We start from the raw sequence: 18,368 nt of genomic DNA, 5'->3' as shown, positions 1-18,368 counted from the left end.
CACACTCTTCAGTTATTTACAAAATATGCTGTTCGTTTTTGTGAGCTTCTGAAAAAGAATCATGGAGACAGACAGCAAACAGCATGAAAGGCCACAACAGCAGCTGCACACTGAACAATCCTTTTGTTTATTCATTTTTTGTTTGTTTAAATTCATAATGTCTGTTGGACGGGTTTTTTCATTTTTTTTTTTTTTAATTTTAACTTAAAATTTTGACACACTTATAAAAGACAGCATCTGCATAGAGTTGTCATCTTAAAGATCCATGGAGGAATGGGAGAGAAATATAGACAGAGAGAGAGAGAGAGAGAGAGAGAGAGAGAGAGCGCGCGCGAGAGCATGGGAATAGGAAGGTAGATACTGGCACATCACACTAACTAAACTGAACAGCAAACAGCAGTACGAGAGAGGGAGAAAGAGGGACAGATAGGTCATTTCTCTCTTCTTTTTTTTTTTTACAATACAGTACACACACATACACACACACACAGAAAAAAGGGACACAAGGTGCAATTCCAGTCAAAGTTGCAGCAGTCGATTCAACTCCTTATTTCTGTCCTTTGTGTTGATCTGTTTGTGTTTTTTTCTGCCCTGTCGCCACGCTCATCCTGACAGGGGAAAAGGCTGCAGGTGGCAGGCCAAGTGGCAGGAACTGGAGCGATTTTTCCTGGCTATTGTCTCACTCGGTCACCAAATCTGCTATGATTTATGATCGGGGTGCTTTAAGATCTCTGCATGGTTGAGCCCTTTACTTAATATTGCACAGACATTTTTTTTTTGGTAAATTTAAAAACGCCTGTCAGCCTGTGTTCTAGAACCACCAGTGCATCTTTAGTGAGTCAGAAGAGCACGTTGGGTTTCCCCAGACAGAGACCATCCTCTTTCTGATATGTCAGTCATGCTACTGTTGAAAATCTTATTTTAGAAATTATCCAAATCTACAAGACTTAAAATACATGCATCACACAATGTGCCTTAGATCTGCTAAATAGTTCAGACTTGACTTCTCATACGTGGTCAAATTCAGCTGTTGTGTAAAGCAGAAGTATCTGGCATAGCTAGAGATGGTGACCAGTGATTGCCACCACTGCACTGTTTTTTTCAGTTGTGGATGCTAGTAATGGAGGGAAGCAGAGTGTTTCGGCTGAAATTAACTGATTTTAAATTGAAGCCAGAATTTGCTGCAGACAAAGTGCTTTTAAAACAGAAACTAAAAGCGATGGGTGAAGAGGAGTAGCCTATCAAAGATGAGGTTGGGTGTTAGGGCAAAGAAATTGATCAACCTTTACAACTTTGGCAGGAACAATTTAAGTAGTTTTATACATAGACATGCAGGTATTTTTTCTCTCTTTAAATTATTTACAATAATTACAAGACAAAGATCCAGTTCAGTTTGACTAAATTGTGAGCATTCAATATTCAATATTTCTAATATTATTTTGATAACACAACTCCTCAGATTTCCATTAACTTTTACAATTATAGAATTTGTTACTTTTCATTGTTTTATTATCAATTGTCAGTTATTTCAAAATTCCCCAGTCTGCAAATATCAGGGCACTTTATTTTCTGATTACAATGAAATATTCATTTATTCAGAACAGGATACTTTTAGCTGACAATATTTATAAAGGTCATTTATGTGAAATCCCAGAGCCTCTTAATGACATACCCAGTCCTCCTCCACAAGCTAACACTGGACCATGGAAACACTGTCAGAAAGCATGATGGGAAATAGCAACTGACAGAATGACAAACTTAAGAGGAATAAATCTTAAAATATCTAAGGTTGTTGGGAATCCCACAGCTCAAAGCCAACAGTGTGATTTATATGAAAGAACCACAGCTGTCAGAAATGTTCAAAATAACCTACATATTGCATGTGATAAATATGGTATGAGAACAAGTGGAGATCTTAATACTGCAACTAACATCTGTTGGTGGGCTAATGAGACTCTCAACAACCTCCTTCAGCACTGACCAGTCTCAAAGGGTAACAGGTCATGCAGATACACAAATGCTTTCTCTATGTGCATCAGGCAAGTTGCATCAAGGTGTTTGAAGGGCTGATGAACTTATGAAGAACAGTTTGTTTAAAGGCAATAAAATAAATAAATAGAAATAGATAGATAAATAAATACACAAATAAATTAATAATTAAAAATGGATAAATCTTTCGTCCAGGTCAGCACCTATTTTTGTTGTTGTTGTTGTCTACGTGTGTTTCCAGCACAGAGAAAGCAATGCGATTGGCAAGAACATGGTAAAACATTATCATAGCATAGTAATAATTAAAAAAATTAATTAAATGAAAGGAAGGTATATTGTCAATAAAAATGATCATTATCATTAAGAATTATCACATTATCATTGTCACTGACTGAAAAAAGTTGTGGTGGAACATTTCTGATAAAAAAGTTTAAAATAAAACTGAAAACTTGTTGGCTAGTAGCAAGGCATGATAAAGAGGAGAGGAGTGTATTAGAAGGATATTCTGCTGGATTTCGGGATTGGCCGCACCCATTCAGAACCGCTTTCTCTTTCTTTTTGCTGTGGGCTCCTCTTACAGAGCACACGTGCAGGAGCGTAATGCTTTGGCTTTTAGTCTTATTACTTTTTCTTATTTTAATTTTTCTCAACACAAAACTGGAACTTAATAGCTACATACCACAGATCTGCAGATCCCAAGAAGAACCCCACACGTCTTGGGTATGGGGAGACCAAGGATTTCAGACAGACCCACTCATACACAAGCATGCACTCAGATATACTCATGCTCACACACACTCTCACACAGAAACAGCTTTTTTATAAATTGCGGGCTGGGGGTGGGGTATCAGACGCATGGTGTATGAGTTCCACAAATTACAGCCTCAGCACACAATCCACAATAAAAGAATAGTCTTCACGTAGAAACGCACATCACAAGCATGATAGTAAGTGTAGGATCCAGCAGGAGGGGGAAGAGCCAAGCGAACTGCAAGTCAGCTGCAACCCTGGAGGCCAGTGGAGCACACCCCCACAGGAGCTCTGCAAAGAGGGGCTATAGCTGAGAACATGCCCATAGGAGTTCTACAAGGGAGGGGCTATAGCTGAGGACACACCCAGCAGATGGGAACCGGAGTAAAAATCACCCCTTCCCGCTCGACTAACCCTGCCAACCTCCCAAGAGATGAAGAAGAAAGAAAAATGGCAAAAAGCCAAAATGGAGCACAGCATCTAAAGGTGTAATGATGTGGGACAGTGATATATATTTTTTTGACTGTAAAGTGCACACATGAGCAAGAGCAGTAAATCACCATGCAGACCAATGAAGCCAATGTTGCATGCCTTAACGAAGAAGCACTCTCCAGCCAACACCCCTTGCTAAAACACAACAACAACAGACGTTAACCCCATCTGCACCGTACATGTAGGTGATTGGACACTAAATACACAGGAGCCTCAAAGGAAACATGCTGGTCATTACTGGAATGAGCTAAGGGCTGGACTCCAGACCTTCTGGATTAGCCACTGTAAAACATACTCAAGTATAATACACAAATGCTGTATCGCCAGTTCTGTCTCCTGCTCAGGGTAGTTGGTCCTGTTTTGAAGGGAGGGCTTCTAGTTCAGATTCTGTGGGATGCTGGGAAATGAAATACTCATTTACAAATATGTGAATGTGTTTCGGTGCTGCCACAGAATAGAATGTAGACACATACAGTATTGAAGATCTCGCAGATCTGTCTGTTTTGGCTGAAGCCTGGGGACTGTTGTGCATGTGGTGGTTGGCATGAGTGAGGGCTTTCTACATCCATGATCTCACAATGATCCTTTAACTATCCTGAATAAAATGTAGAGGGGTTCACTCTATAACAATAAGCAGAGCTGAATTTTGGTTTTGGATTTAAGCCCTTGCATAAAAGAAATCTACATACACAACCACACTAGTTCTTTTTGTTAAAAAATGAACACTAACATATTGTGCAACTCAAGATTGTTCTGGTGGTGTTTGATCTACTCTCCCACCCCTAAACTTTGAACAGAAATGCAAACCTAATATTCTGAGCTTCTAACTATTTTCTATCGGTCAGTTTAGCATATTATAACAGAAAAGAACTGTACTAAAATACTAAATACTGGAATAGTAAGATGGTTATTATTACTACTACTATTGTTTTACTGCAGGCTGATACTTAATCAGCAACAGTTATATTCTAAACATGTATTTTAGTCATATATTTGTAAAACTTCCCTTTATTTATAGAATACATTGGAATTTATCCTCACTGTCTATAAACTGGGATCCAGAACTGTGTCATTTCTGTCTTCAGGATGCTTTCCCCAACTCAACAGTATCAGCACATATCTAAGTTCAAAGCCTCTATCCTCAGTAAGTAGCACCAGAATAAATTAGCAAGCTTCCTCTGGACAGAATCATGGCATTTCCTCAGCATTGCCTCGACCCGCAAACTCTATTCCATTCGGCACTACATCATCACATGGATAATCTGCCTCAATCCCTCCATATGTTAGACTTTATGAAGAAAAGTGAAGCATAACTGGAGTTACATATACAAACCCCATATAGTAATGTATATAAAACACACACGCACACATTTTTAGAAAGAACAGCAGGGGAGGCTAAAGTGTGCCGTTCTTGTTTCTCTTTGATCGCAGTTGAAAAGTCTAATTCAGAAAGCAGGATCCTCTCTCATTATCAAAACTGCATAGTTCAACTGTTTCCAAATTTCTGTACTTCCCATTCTCTCCAAACAGTGCTTCAGGAATATCTGGAATGCTGTAGTTAGTCTAAGAGACTTCAATGTTAGGAGACACACTCTGCCTTGCGCACTACAGCATGGAGAGTTGGCACCAGCAGATCAGTTGGTCAATGGACATATTCATAATAATGTTTGTGTGCTTGTTAAAGCTTGGATAATATTTTGAAGATGCTGTTGATACTAAGCTATGAGAGTTGCAGTTCTTAGAAGCTTTGACTTTGAATTCATTCACTGATAAAAGTGAATGACCTCCACCTATAAGCAGTCCCTCAGAACTCGAAGACCCTCCCAACGAAACCTGACAATTACAACTATTGTACCATTTACTCATATCCTCATATCTTTCCGGTCAATAGGAAAGTGCACTAATTGCTATAGTGCCATAGTAAAATCCATGCTCCACTTAAACGCAGTCTTTTTAGCGATTGTTGGCACTGCCCTGGAGACCCACATAAAATGAAATAAATGTTAAAAATAAAGAAAAAATGTAGGTTGTATTTCTTTACAGGTAGTTAACCCATGTGCTGTTTAATACATTTACATGTACAATTTATAAATAGAATGTTTATTGTGTATTTGAACCCTCTCTTTTTGAATATGCTTTAATCAGCTATTATGTAACATCTGGGTTTTTTGTTTGTTTGTTTATTTATGTTTTATTTTTTACCTTTGATTTTTAGATCCTACACAACCCCTTTAAAGAGCTTCCTTATCTCGTACTGATTGTAGTGGATGTATTTCTCTCAGTTTTGCTGCTTTCTTGGTCTGCGTGGAGATGAGTCTACATGCCAAATGTTCCTCCGATACTGGATGCCAAGACCACTCCCAAGATTACACAGCAGATGATGATCATGATTTTCTTCTGCAAAGAAAAGTGCACAAATTGAAAGTGAAGGTGTGTTACATTCAGAGATGCACTTCCTGTCATTTCACCTACAGGTTGCTGGTTCTGATTTTTTACATATATGCATGCATTCTAAGCAAATAGTCATCAAACAGTCATCAAATTTGAGAAAATGCTGATGTTCTTTTAAAGGTTCAGGGAGCAGTAAAACCGCTCCACACTCTCTGGACTGCCTGCACGTGCGTAATGATTTCACTGCTGCTGCATTTTTGTTTTGTTTTGTTTTTGTTTGTTTGTGAAAAATATGCAGATTTACAAATACAAACAAATGCATGTCACTGGAAACCCAACCCCTCCATCCATAGCAATGTCCTTCATGAGTGTGGGATGAATGACTACACATCGATCATGTGACCTGGGAACAGCGCTGCTATTGGTTTACGTGACAGAGTACAGGATGACCTAGGAGATGGGGGCGTTGCTGGCGTACCTTGCGTGCTTGGCTCTGGTACTTCACAGCCTTCTTAGTGTCTGACACTGCTCTTTCTACATAATCCACTGAGTGCTCCACGTTGTACTCGATTCTGTCAATCATCTCACCCTGGCAAACACAAAAATAGAACTCAAAATCAAATCAGCTCATACGCACACGTACATATAAACACACATGCATGCACACACTCACACACATACACGACCAGTTTGCATTACTATACTCCTATACATTATACACAAGCTTATGTCTTAACTCCACTTACCATATCTAAACTTTTCTTGAACCTTGTTCTTAAAAGAACAATTCAGCAAACAGTCAAATTTATATGATTTTCCCTTAATCCAAATGTTGTTCAGCCAAGAAATTCCATTGTCCAAATCTGACCTATTAACTTTGGCAGTGGATATAGCTGACATGTAAGAGAAACCTCTACCCACATCTTAGCATGTTGAAAGCAGTAAGGTGATATCATCAAAAGGGTGCAGCAGTCTATGTCAAACTTTACGTAACTGAATTTAGACTTGCTTAAATAGTTTCTTGTACTGTATGGAGAAATTTTGTCTATAACATTAGACAATGGTATGCTATGCTACATAGCTAATGTAAAGTGATAGCATCTATCTCGAATCTAGAATCATTTTTCTTTCATTTACATATATACATTTTTTTTAACACAACTGACTTTTTGACATAACTGATTATGTACAGATAAAGATGTATTCTGAGGCAAGTGTGTGACAACTTCAGCGCATGATGACTTCAACATCAACAGCTTATCTTACCTGTTAGCCACCAGTAAACTGGTGAACTTTAAACACTTGAACCTATGTGGCTGACAACATCTGAGGAAAGTGGAAAACTGTGGAAATGTGATTTTTCTGTAAACTATTTCTCTAAGCAAACACAATAAAATAAAGTTTTTTCCTGTATTTCAATCATGTTAATTCACACACACACGCACGCACGCACACACACACACACGCACGCACGCACGCACGCACGCACACACACACACACACACACACACACACACACACACACACACACACACACACACACACACACACACACACACACAAACAAACACAAACACAAATCTAGTTTTTCAGAAACAAATTCTGCATTTAGTTTGTGTCTGCAGTATGTACCTCTGGTCCTGAGGTAACCAGACAAAGGCAGGCCACTGCTGAGGAGATTATGCAAGTGTTAAAGAGAACTAACCAGTCAGCTGTCATCTCTATTACAGGACCTCCAGATGTCAGCGGTGCCTGAGTTTGATTAAATTCTGCAATTTATTTTGAGTCAGTTGGATAAAATTATTTCAGACTTGGTCAGGGATTGACTGAAACTGATATTAGTTTTGTTTTGTGAAGCATAATTAGAACATATCTGGCTAAATAAAGCATTTTTAAAATGAATTTCTACCTGTTATGTTGAAGATTTAAAAAACATCTAAATTCTGATTTTCTTTTGCTCAAACTGGGCTAATTTGAAATTCATTAGATGAAAAGAGGCCATTCTTTGAGCATCAAATAGCTTTAAACTTTAGTAATTTTAATATTCCTCTGAAATGGTAGCAAATCTAAATATTTTTAGCCTGCATATCAAATTAAGCATTAAGCATTTTGCCTTTGCAGTCATTCTGTAACTTCTGAAGTTTCACGTCAAGTGTGACATTTGAAGGTACAGTTCCAGTATGACACTACTGTCACAGTAGTATGGAGAGATAAGTGGCATGGAGATGTCTTTGCCAGGCTATTATTTGAAAGAATTTCGCTCAACACCTACTGGCAATACCCATATGCCAGAGCAGCATGAGTCACAGGGGCGTCAGACAGTAACCACAGACGGTAACAGAGTGGAAGCTGATGGGCAACAGGATGCCTGTACAAGGTTATTCTAGTGATGTTTACTCTGGATGATGTACCTGGCTCTCCACCAGCATGGCCATGTCCACAAACATGTCATGCAGCTCACGAATGCTGTTCTCTAGCTTGATGATCTCAGTGTGTCTGGTCTCGATCTCGTTTAGGGCCTGCTTAGTCATCTGGGAGTCCATTTTGATCTGCAGTCGGAGAGACAGCAGCCACGGTGGGGTAGAGAACAAAGGAAGGGCAGGTTGAAAACCTTAACCATTTTACCTGAACAGCAGATGAATGTGCTCTTAACAAAAAATAGAGGTTTTTGTAAAAAAGATATTCCATTAGTAATAGATGCCTGAGAAATGTGCTGAAAATGTTAAAGTCAAAAATATTGTGTAGCTCTGCAACAGAATGTGCATGTAAGGAGTTAGTGCAGGGTTCTTATTCGGGGCCAGTGGAATCCATTTCACTTACATCATCGGTGAAGACAGCCAGCTTCCCACTCTCCAACATGTCCTCTAGTTCCTCATTGGTAGTTGTTCTTCCAGCTGATCAAATTGCATTAGACACACAATAATGTTTATTATACATTTACATTTAGTGTCAATTATATATGTCTATACAGTATGTAGTCCATATACTTTATATGAAAAATATATAATATTAATATACTGTTTAGCTTCCAAGGTTGGAATCTTATTAACTTATTGCAAGAAAAGGTTTGTATGTGTTTTTTTGTTTTGTTTTTTTTTGTTTTGTGTGTATGTGTGTGTGTGTGTTTGTGTGTGTCTGTGTACGCTGTGAACCGAACTCACTGATCTCCAGCTGTCTCTGAATGCGATCCTTGCAGCGGTCTCTGTATTTGGACTGCGTGGTGTTGTACTCAGTCATCACCTCCACAAACTTGCGTGACAGCGTGGAGTGCTTCATGGAGGAGAGGAACAGGTTAAAAGGCTACAAGGTGGAGTGTGTCCTAGTTTTGTGGAGTGTGTCCTAGCCTCAGGGAGTATGTCCTAGTTTTGTGGAGTGTGTCCTAGCCTCAGGGAGTGTGTCCTGGTCTCATGGAGTGTGTCCTAGCCTCAGGGTGTGTGTCCTAGCCTCAGGGAGTGTGTCCTAGTTTTGTGGAGTGTGTCCTAGCCTCATGGAGTGTGTCCTGGTCTCAGGGAGTGTGTCCTAGCCTCATGGAGTGTTGAATATTGAATGAGGTCACTGAAACCATGCCCAAGATGCCCAACCTGCAGCCACAGCACAAACTGCTGTCTTAATTATGCTGCCACGGCAGCAGAGGGAGCTGATGAATTTGTGAGACCTTCCAAAAAAGATGACTATGTCCATTTAAAAATGGCATGCCACCATTTATAATGCTACCGGTTTAATGTGTTATGTTTTGGATATAGCTAGCAGTTACCATTAGAAAATTGTGTGTGTGTGTGTGTGTGTGTGTGTGTGTGTGTATATATATATATTCAAAATTGTGGTGAAGTACACAAGATTTCCAGAGAAACAGGGTAGTGCAGGGTACTGTAGTTAAAGATGCAGAGGTAGTCAAAATCTCTGAGTGTGGGATGAGTGACTACAAAATGATCACGTGACTACAGGTTTCCAGAGAAACAGAATAGAAGTGGACAAACGTGTTTCATCATATATATAATATGTGTTGCTGTGTGAAAGAAACTGAGATTATTCAGATTAATGAGGATAATGTAAGAAGCTAAAAGCCTCCATCCTGATGGCCTGTTTATAGCAAGAAAATCATGTCAGATTATGTCCAGCCTGATATCCCTCCTGTTACACAGTCATGTGGGAACTGCGACTACCACCCTCTTCAAGTTGAAAACAAAGAAAAACATTAATGTTAGAAATGTTTGCCTGCATTAAGCAACCATTAAAGTGTTGAGACTCCTGATTTACATTTTTTCACCACCTTATGTATTTTTGCAATAATTCAATCATTTATTAGCACACATTCTTTAAACTATTTGCATTCTTTACAATTCTTAATTTTTTTACCCAGATTCTATACATTTGCACATTGCCTCACCAGGTTTTTTTAACACTTATGTTTTACACTGACTCACCTGTGTTTTGCGGATTCGCAGGTCTGCCGATGATCTGTTCATTACCTCTTCCTGTTCGATACTTTGCTCGATTGCTGAGAAGAGGAAATCAGGCTAGTTACAGCAAATGAATGAGAGAAAACACTGAAAACAACCCAACTTGTCTTATTTCTTCTCTTCTTATTTCCCCGTTTCCTTGCCACAGACACATTTCCAGTCAGAACAATAAAAAGTCACCAAAATAACAATAAAAAGACAGTTGAATGAACAAAGCATAGGCTCCAAGGTTATTTATAGGCCTCTTGATGCAATTCTGTTGTCACGCATGACAAAATCTGTTTTTGTCAAGGTGTGGATCACACCAGGGTTTTGTGAGCTTATTCTGGGGATCTGATTCTTAGCAAGGGCCACATACCCTTTAATCTGTCCTCATAAGAGTGCCAAAATTAGATTGAGCCACTGAGGGCTAAGAGGGAACAATCATTCTGCATTTATAGAAGATAAATGTTGGTCGGATGTTTGATTGCAAAATATTAATTTATAATCATAATTCTCTGGTATATGGAAAACAATATCAAATTTTATCTACAATAATTGAAATAATATGGGTGTCTTTCTATGAACAAATTTAGATTTTAAAATGGCAGAGACTTGTTTTACACTGTGTCATACCAAAAATACCAGTATAGGGCCATTTTAAAAATCTTTGAGTCGATTCCAATCCATCAGTCTCTCAGTATTTTAGCATGATTTCGTTCATGAACTCTGAAATCAGCAGCACCACATTCAAAATCATCCTGACGCAACTCGGAGGAAACGGTCCCTTGAGACAGAGGCTGGAGCGTTGCAAAAAAAATTAAAAATTCCCGAATGAAGACTGCAAGTCAGCAGAATGCGGCAGGTTTCCTGGGGAATTTCAGAGGTGCAAGCACTTCAGGAGGAGATTAGTGCGGAGCTCCGTCTAGCTCAGTGCTGTAAGCACAGTGCTGCCCCTCTCCTCCTGCGGGGTCATGTCATGTGGTTGGGTGCCCTGTGACTAACCAGTAATTCATTTTCCAAATGTCCTTATAACCTTGTATGATGCATTCACATTATTAATGCAAATAATGCAGCAATTCATTACTGGTCATCCATCCATCTATCCATACTAGGCAGAAAAAGCTTTATTTGTTTGTGGGGGTGTGTGTGTGTGTGTGTGTGTGTGTGTGCGTCCGATACACACACATAATACCTTTATTTACAAGGCTATAGTACAATATAGGAACATTATTACTACGCCTATATCAATACACTATTGTGCTGTAGTACTACGATATAATTACTATTGCCTTTATATTTTTGCCTTTACAGTGATGTTCTTATTTACCAAAAAGAAACCCTATTTGGTAAAGTCTCAGATGTGGTGGACTAGTTTAGTTTAATATGGTGCAGTATCTGTAGCTCAGTGCAGGTTCCTGGTGGAGGCGTTTACTCTGTGGGTTGCTGGTTGAGGCATTTACTCTGGCCCTGAGCCTGCAGCTCTCCTCTGAAGAGTGATGACTCAGCTCAATTATACAATGACACTGAAGGCCTGTCATTGTAATGCACATTTTAACTAAACCATAGTGAAAGTCTGACTAAATATCAATAACGTTCTTGGGTGGTTTAAGAGATATTGATCAGAACTTGTTTTCTAAGCAGTCTTCAACAGGCAAGGGGTTTGATGGTTTAGTTAATTTCTTAAAGGGTATTTGATTTTACATCCAAATTTTAAATATGTAATACCATTTTACATCCAAATTGTAACATCTGATACCATTTGAGACCACATATTTATTTATGAGCTGTCTGGCATTAAATGCAAACATGCAGAAGTGCTGTCAGCTCAGAAGACATTGGTGCTTCAGTGACATTACCACATATTTAACAAACTCTGCATTAATGTCTGTGACCCTAGTTATTTAACCAATAATAATGCTATCTATCTATCTATCTATCTATCTATCTATCTATCTATCTATCTATCTATCTATCTATCTATCTATCTATCTATCTATCTATCTATCTATCTATCTATCTATCTATCTATCTAGAGAGAGAGAGAGAGAGAGAGAGAGAGAGAGAGAGAGAGAAGTACATTTCAGACTTTCAGACAGAGGACTTTCTAAGCAGACTACTGAACTGAAGCTTGTGCAAACTTAATATCGAACAACCAGTAATGGTAAGGCTATGGAAATAAACTAAAAATATGTTTCAGTAATGGTAAGATTACAGAAATAACTAAAATAATATTTCACAAATTATTATAAAATTAGGCTAAAGAGATAAAAAGCATCTAAAAGCATGCTGTGTCAGCCTGTGGACTCTCAGAAACTCTAATGGATACATTACCTTTTAATTTTAAGCGCACTTTATTGGCTGTCTTCTTGATGTCAGCTGTGAGATCCTCCAACTCCTGCTTGGTCTCTGATGTGTGTGTGTGTGTGTGTGTGTGTGTGTGTGTGTGTGTGTGTGTGTGTGTGTGTGTGTGTGTGTGAGAGAGAGAGAGAGAGAGAGAGAGAGAGAGAGTATAGGAGATGCAGACAGAAAGACACAGACAAGATCAGTAGGCAGGTCACTGTATTATTTAAAGGGGTGACCCAGGCCTACATTTCTGAGAACATATTTTATTTCTTGCAAATCATATTTTTTACTCTGTATGTTGTGTAATACTAAGTGTGATGTGATATGTGGAAAATGCATTAATTACCTTCTACCTGTTGTAATATTTATGAACAACACCAAAATAAGTGTTGCATCAAATTAGCCCCAATATGGTGTGACATTCACTGCAACAGCAGCTTTGCACTGGAGCAGACCCAAAAGTTCAGAATTCAAATGTCTGGCACTGCTGGCCCTATTAAAATTACTGATGGAATGCCACTTCTCCATGGCTCTGCCCCTTTTAAAGGTTTTAATCATTGGATATTTTTAATGAACTCTGACCAATAAACCACTGAGGAAAAGTCAGTGCTGACGGTGTAAAAAACACTTTTAATGAACAGAATAACCATGTGAATCATGGATAAAAGTTCTCCTGCGGATATTACTGTTTGGCACATATTATTATTGGGCAGCTGTTTCTATTCCCATGACATGATGTCATGCACTAGATGTACAAAGCAGAGTGCTTGCTCTACTGCCTCAGTGCTTTTTTGGTCAGCATTTTTGTCTTTTACAACAGACTGCAGTCCAAGTCTGATGGATAGTAGCTGCAGTGTGGTTGAGCTCTCACACATACACCTCTATCTCTCGCACATCTTTTTGGCTGTTCTCTCCTTCCATCTCATTTGCCAGCAACACTAATAATAATGTATATTAAGGTAAACTATATCAGCTATATCAAACTATATAAAAAGGTCCCAGCATTCCCCTCAACATTTGATTCTATTATATTATTTTTGATTCTATTATTTAAATTTGTAAGGAATATATGTAAGGGATAATGTATAGCTGGTCATTATTAAAAATAGCCTCACCATACAGCTACTTGCCAATGAAATCAATATGTGGACACTAAATAATAATTTGAATTTATTGTATTAGAAAGCTACAAGCTTCTGCTAAAGAAAATTCTCTAAGGTGACCTGTTACAGTAGTTTGTTATACAGTTCAGCTGTTTGTTATTCACCTTGACTGACCAATTAGATTCAAGTGTTCCACATAATTATCATTATTATACAGCATTAAGTTCCAACCTCACAATCTGAGGTTCAAATTTTATTTTACCCAGGTTGTTATTGCACCATACCTGTATCATTCCACTGACCACTGGTTGCTAAGTAATCCTTTACTCTAAGTTGCTAACTACTTTTATATTGGAAAATGTCAGTATAAAAAAACTTTTATATTGGAAAATGCCTATATAAAAAGGTTTATTATATTTTATAATATAATATAGGTATATTCAGTGTTCTTAATGCCATGGTACAAATGGGTTGGAAAAACATGGACTGTCTGGTGGGTCCTGAGAACTGTGTTGAGAAACACCAGTCTAGTCACAGCCATGATGTTACTTCCTTTTGTACTCTATTGCTGTATTAAACTCCAAAACTGGAAATTGGTACTACAGAAACAAGTATGGCTTTAATTACAGATGTTATCAAGGACAACAAACATATTACTATTATAGGTGAAATGGCTAAACCAAAAGGGACATATATCTGTTGTTACTGAATTAGCAGCACAAGTGTCCACACCATGTTCTCATTGTTACCTGTGGCTAGACGCTGACAGTCTGTCTTCTGATGATAAGTAATTTTGTGGCGCTTCAAAAGAAACTCTCATTATTTTTACTGCTGTTGTTAATCAATATGTAAAAAAAAATAATTTTAAAAAATAAGGTATGCTAACTAGATGAAAGGTGATCATACCGGCAGTAAGATGTGAGTGGAAAGACGTGTGGAGTTGTTTCCCCACACACACACACACGCATGCACGCACACCCACACAGACACACACACACACACACACAGGCAGGCCAAGTGATGTAATGACATATAAACATCATATAAACCAGTAGGCCAGTAATGTTATATAAACACCATGGCTGATGTGAGGGAGGGGAAAATAGTACCTTGTAGATTTATACTGTTTATTTATACTGTAAGCCCAAATCATAACGAGGCACTTATAGTAGTCCTGTTGTACTGAACTCTTATAGTAGTCCTGTTGTACTGAACTCTTATAGTAGTCCTGTTGTACTGAACTCTTATGGTAGTCCTGTTGTACTGAACTCATATAGTAGTCCTGTTGTACTGAACTCTTATAGTAGTCCTGTTGTACTGACCTCTTATGGTAGTCCTGTTGTACTGAACTCCTATGGTACTCCTGTTGCACTGAACTCTTATATTAGTCCTGTTATACTGAATTCTTATAGTAGTCCTGTTATACTGAACTCTTATAGTAGTCCTGTTATACTGAACTCTTATAGTAGTCGTGCTATACTGAACTCTTATAGTAGTCCTGTTGTACTGAACTCTTATATATAAATACTAAGCAAATACATATTCTCACAACTACTTTGGCCATTTCCTTTTTTGTCTGTTTATATCACACACATACAGCATTACATACTTATGCACACACAAACAGAACACAATGATCAACTACACACATGCACATGAATACTCTACATGCTACAGCCATTTTGCACTGCTGTATGCGTATGTATTGTAGTGATTACTGGAACAGGAGAATTAAACTGAAGAGGAGGACAAATGATGCCTTAGAGAAGCTACTGAGGTGCTGAACTGGAGTGAGTGCATCTTGCTTCATCAGAACTGCGACATGAGCAGTGTGTTTCTTTATAGTGTCCTCCTCATTAATCATCCTTCTCCTTTAGGGTCCGGCAAGAGTGATTAGCTCACTCAGATACAGAGATCCAAACACAACCCCGGCGGCCCTGGGCCTCCAATCCCAGTCCTTCAAGCAACTTGGCAGGAAGAAAAAAAAGAACAAAAGCAGAGATGCAATGGAAGAAAAAAACAAAAACAACAATAAAATAAGAGCTAGACCAACCCCCCAACCCAATACAAAACAAATTTCACATAAGTGTGCAGCAACTGAAATGGCTTGCTGATATCATGCAACAGTAGAAAACAAAAACACCACAGGGACACATCTAGAACGCCTTGGACCAGAGTGGCAGACGCGTGGCAAGTGTAGAGGCAGACGAGAGCTCATATCTGCACAGGGTAGTGCGACTGCATGGCAGCGGTTCAAAAGTGAGCTACGTCCAGGGGCTGTCACACGCATTCAGATGTCATGCACTGAGTTTAACCAGAGGAGAGGCAGGGTGGAGTTGGGAGTGCTGAAACTGTACAGGGCAAATTCAGTGTGAGAGAGACAGAGTGAAGAAGGGCAATGCCACCATGGGAGGGCACTAGAGGACAAAACTGGTGAACAGGAGCTGTTTGGTAGCCGGGTCTGGGGAAGCTTTCATATTACCTAACCAAAGTGTGTTCTCGACGTCAGGCATCCCAAAAAGCTACACAGTTTCTAGGTGTGTTTAAATGGTATTTGTAACTGCAGATCATAAAAACACATAACATGTAATGCAAAATTAAAATGAACGTTTTTTTTGTTTTTTTTTGGAGTCCTAAATATCAGTTATGGCCACTACCACACTCAATAATTCTTTCTATTTCATGACCTTGCTAGTGTTTGTGTCTATTTTTGTTTAACAGGAAACTAAGAAGATATGGTGCACAGGAACTGCTGTGTAGAGGAGGGGTAAAGTGAGCTGTGTGGGAGGCCTAACTCATAGATGATCAGTACTGAGGGAAACGCGGTGGTGCATCTGCCACTTACATATTACAGCATAAAAATAATTGAGAGAACCAGTGTTGAATTTGGATATGAGGAAGACATAAAAAAAAATTGGGAACAAAAACCGGTGTATTGTAGGACAAAGGGGAAAACATTTTTATGTGAATGTAGTATGCAATTATCATAACTTCATATGTTCCAGGACATGGAAGTACATGGAAAGGTCATTTTCAAAATCACTGAAAGAAAAAACACAAGACCAAGCGCTGTGCAAATGGACTATACTGTAATCTGCAGCTCACTGTCATACTGGTCCCTGTTGAGCTCGTCTGTATAGGACTAAATTCTGCATAATGATTCAGACTGTATTTGTGTTCAAACTTTTGAATTTGAAGAGAATGTGATAAATCAAAATGGACAAAAATTAAAATTTTTAATAAAGGACGATCAAGAAACATTTGCCATGTCGATCTAAGAGGCAGACCAAAGTGTGAAGATCCAAGTAACCTTTGTAAGGAAACAAATCAGAAATTCCTGAGTGGTGCATGTGACAGATGAAAGTGCAAATATTGGTGCAAATTGTGTGCATCTTGACCTTAAGAAGGTAAGTTAAGCTTGCTAATGACACAGGTACAAAATATTTGCTAAGGTTTTATTAAAACCTCCAAGTGTTGTGAATAAGAGGTGCAGGTGGATGCAACCCAGACTTGATTAGAGTCTCAAGCTGAGTAACTGTTAAGCACAAATGAAAAACAATACCAGCAATAAAACTAGATGCTGAAGAATCTTCAGTGCCCTACTAACCATTACATTGTGGACATTGTGTAAGCTGTGGGGAAGCATCAGTGAAGAGGAGCTAAAGGAGTGTGCCCTTGGCATACAGGACTCACTTTCATCAGGGTTGGGTGCTGCCAGGATGGCGCTGTGCTGTTTCTTCACCTGCTCCACATCCTCCGACAGCTTCTCGATGCAGCCGCGAATCTCCTCCACCTGCAGCAGAACAGACGAGATCAATATGCTTCGCCAGCTCCAGTAAAAAAATGGATATATAAGCAGTATTGTTTGTAAAGCGCCCTTCGGTTTGGGAAAGGCACTATATAATTGTAACTAATAATAGCAATAACAATAATTAACAGCTATAATGATTAGAAATTGTGCATTACAGATTTTGTTTTTATTTTAATCTAATCAAATCTTTTCCTTGATTAAATGGTATATGTGTGATTAATGTCATTATTTATTTTTTTATTAAGCTGTTAATAACTTGTTTAATTAAAATTAATTGTCTTTTATAGTTGTCTGCATGTGTAAAATGTGTAAAGCATCTTTAATTGTCTTGTGTATGAAATGTGCCACATAAAAAACCTGCCTGACCATTTAAGTTAATTTGGAGTAAATTTTGGAAATGACAGTGATGAAGACATGAGCATCAGCCATCTTTCTGGAAACATTGTCTCCTTTAATTGTGCTAGATGCTGAAAAGTTCAAATGTTGTTTTATGTAATTAGTACTATTACTTTATACCATTATCAAGCAACTGTACTTGGTAAAAATCCAAATATCCATATTATATGATCATATAACCATCAGGTTGCACCAAGGTATTTAAACACAAAAAGAAATATGCTTTGATAGTTAATTCAAATAAATGCATTTATGACAACAGCATCAAGTGTACAGGCCCATAAAAACATTATAATGTCTCTGTGTCAGTTACCTTGACAGATTCAGCTGTGTATGTAACCTGAGATTTTGTACCATGAAAGCAGGTTGTAAAAGGCTCTGTTTCAGTAACATTTGGCCAACCTTAGCAGGAACAAGCTTGGCTTATACAGATATTTCTTTCTTGCATTTTGCACTGTTGCAAACTCAGTAGCTACTTGTCATTCTAAAAGTGCCCCATAAACAGGGAGACTTCAGAGGAGCTCGAAGTTCAGTGATTACAATCATTTTCTGAGAGAAAAGATACAGCCATAGACAAAACCTCAAGGTGTTCGAGGATAAAGTATGAATTCAAAAGAATCTCTGTTGCTCATTGGACAGGTATTATAGACC

General features: G+C 38.4%; 1 protein-coding gene across 4 annotated transcripts in view; it reads right to left on the bottom strand.

The window, feature by feature from the left end:
• Nucleotides 1-106: 106 nt before the first annotated feature.
• stx1b (syntaxin 1B) overlaps nt 107-18,368 on the bottom strand; it is a 40,737-nt gene continuing 22,475 nt past the window's right edge. For 2 of the 4 annotated variants that reach the window (XM_081704272.1, XM_081704276.1), the window contains 8 exons: nt 17,204-17,303; nt 12,396-12,470; nt 10,047-10,120; nt 8,784-8,892; nt 8,443-8,516; nt 8,034-8,171; nt 6,101-6,211; nt 107-5,628 (listed from right to left, as the gene is read on the bottom strand). In XM_081704272.1, coding sequence (XP_081560398.1) covers nt 5,548-5,628; nt 6,101-6,211; nt 8,034-8,171; nt 8,443-8,516; nt 8,784-8,892; nt 10,047-10,120; nt 12,396-12,470; nt 17,204-17,303 — 762 coding nt within the window. In that variant the 3' untranslated portion in view covers nt 107-5,547. The remainder of the gene's footprint in view (nt 5,629-6,100; nt 6,212-8,033; nt 8,172-8,442; nt 8,517-8,783; nt 8,893-10,046; nt 10,121-12,395; nt 12,471-17,203; nt 17,304-18,368) is intronic. The other 2 variants (XR_014119049.1, XM_081704282.1) reach the window with 2 other exon arrangements.

This window comes from Electrophorus electricus, chromosome 2 (genome assembly GCF_041902795.1).
Source record: "Electrophorus electricus isolate QZ-2024a chromosome 2, ASM4190279v1, whole genome shotgun sequence".
Taxonomy (NCBI): domain Eukaryota; kingdom Metazoa; phylum Chordata; class Actinopteri; order Gymnotiformes; family Gymnotidae; genus Electrophorus; species Electrophorus electricus.
The sequence above is the reverse complement of the archived record's forward strand: the minus strand, read 5'-3'. Positions and strand labels throughout refer to the sequence as shown.